The 2,007-nt window shown below is 56.5% G+C and overlaps 1 protein-coding gene across 1 annotated transcript; it reads right to left on the reverse strand.

Annotated features, from left to right (window-relative positions):
* Positions 1–353: 353 nt before the first annotated feature.
* POSPLADRAFT_1107971 (hypothetical protein) lies at positions 354–1,321 on the reverse strand (the record flags this gene model as incomplete). Its single annotated transcript, XM_024483319.1, has 5 exons — positions 354–742; positions 949–971; positions 1,107–1,139; positions 1,200–1,203; positions 1,261–1,321. Coding segments are annotated over 5 exons (510 nt in total), but the record flags the coding sequence as incomplete, so codon positions are not given.
* Positions 1,322–2,007: the final 686 nt, after the last annotated feature.

Genomic DNA, 2,007 nt, shown 5'->3' on the forward strand with positions numbered 1-2,007 from the left:
GCTGCGGGGGACGACATTATCGGCGACGAGGGGGACGAAGGACTGCCCGCGGACGGAGGCGACTGTTGTGACTGTCCGCCGGGCGGACTTCTCGAGGAACGAGTGCTTGAGCGGCCTCGCGGCGGCGACGGCAGTGAAGCCGGTTGAGGAAGCCCGGAGGCGGGGTGACGTAGGACAGGGACTGAAGTCGAGGCGGTGACCGCTGACGACGAGCTGGCCCAAGAATGCGGCGGAGTGTCGCGGGGCTCGGTCTTGGGAGGCCTTTCCAGCCGCGGCCCCAAGGAGGGCTGAGGGATCGCTTGAGGGGTCGCTGAAGGCTGTGCGACTGCCTCAGTTCCTCGAGGGAGATAGGGATCTCCTCGCGTTTGACCTGTACTGGCGACAGGTTGGGGGATGCGGGTGCCTGGCGAGGCAGGTCGGGATGGGACGGGAGTGACGTGGCGAGATGTAGATCTCGAGGTGCCAGCGTACCGGAGTGCAGGGCCGCGGGGGTGTTGGACCCATCGGATTGGTACGAAGTGTCCTTCGTCAACAGTGATGGACCGTGGGGTGCGATTAGGACACGGTTGCCGATCACAGATGAAGAAAGGAGCCCTGTCTCCGTCGCTTTTCGGGTCGTCACGAGAGACGTCGACCTGCTCCTGGGTGTCGAAGGCGTGCTCAAGTCGAGAGCAGTCGAAGAATTCGTCAGCCACGTTGATGGGGGGAGGAAGGGGAGGTGCGCGTGCTACAAAAGGCCGTGCTAGCTAGCTTACACCTACGGCGCCCAAGGTAACACTAGGGTTCGCAGTTCACGTGGGGCCCAGTACTGCTTTTGGCTAGTATGCAGCAGGAACCTAAGCCACGCGTCCGTGAGGACAAGTACCGCCCACTGAAGTGCAGGTACTGAAGAGTTCGTCCCCTAAGTGGTGGCGATGTATAGTACGCTATCTAGGTATCGTAGGGTACAGTAAGGGTGCGCACCACCCAACCTATAGGAAGTGAATGTAAGTGTGTGGGTCCCGATGGAACGCCGGCAGCTGTGGGGAGTTTCGACCTAATGTCGCGACTTGAGGTCGAGCGACAGAGGAAAACTTGAAAGCTGGGGGCGTTCGACTGGTTCTTACCGAAGCGATGGTGAGCAACGCTCAAACCTAAGGCTAGGGACAAGAAAGTATATTAGTTAGTATAAGTAAGTAAGCAGATACATGAGAGCTTACTGACCTAGGGACAAGAGGTCGAAACTGAGGTCCCTAGGGCAGCAGGGGCCGGCTTATATACAGGGGATGTTTAGGGGAGGCTGTGCGCGTTGGTCCGTGCGCAGCTGGTCCGTGCGCAGCATGCCGACGCGGCCCCGGGGGCCGGTGAGTCAGAGCGGCTGTGTCAGCGGAGCCCGAGCTGTGCCACGCACTGCCGTCCTATCTAATCTAATCGTACAGTAGATAACGACGCGTCCATATCAGGCAGGTAGTACAGAGGTCGCGGGTTCGAGCCCGCGAAAAGGAAAAAATTAAAAAACGGCTAAGCGCCGTACCAACTCGTGACACCCACGATCACATCCTCCAGACCAATGTCTGTAACTGTAAACACTGTTTTCTCAACGTGTTCTTCTATCTGCATCTGTAGCACGGCTACTTCCGAGATGCTTCCGTCTTTATTCAGGGTGCCATCGATATTGTAAAGCGGAATGGGCTCCTTCAGCCTCTGCGTCTACACCTTATTTTATACAATGAATCGCTTGTTGATGAATTTTGTGGTGGCTCCACTGTCCACCATAGCGATTATGTCCTTGTGCCATCTTTTTCCTTTGAGGCGCACCGGGATGTGGAAATGCTGGGATCCATGGTCCAACTCATACACATTAGCAGTTGCCAATACATTGTACACATTGTTATTACGCGGCCCAATGCATGCAGCACGAAGCACGGACCAGATCAAAAAGACTCTTCTTTGAGCACTTGATAGTGCTCCAACTCCTCACGCATCGACTTCATCTGTACTACTAAGTCCGCCAGCTTGGAACTTTCC

Source organism: Postia placenta (assembly GCF_002117355.1).
Source record: "Postia placenta MAD-698-R-SB12 unplaced genomic scaffold POSPLAscaffold_546, whole genome shotgun sequence".
Taxonomy (NCBI): domain Eukaryota; kingdom Fungi; phylum Basidiomycota; class Agaricomycetes; order Polyporales; family Adustoporiaceae; genus Rhodonia; species Rhodonia placenta.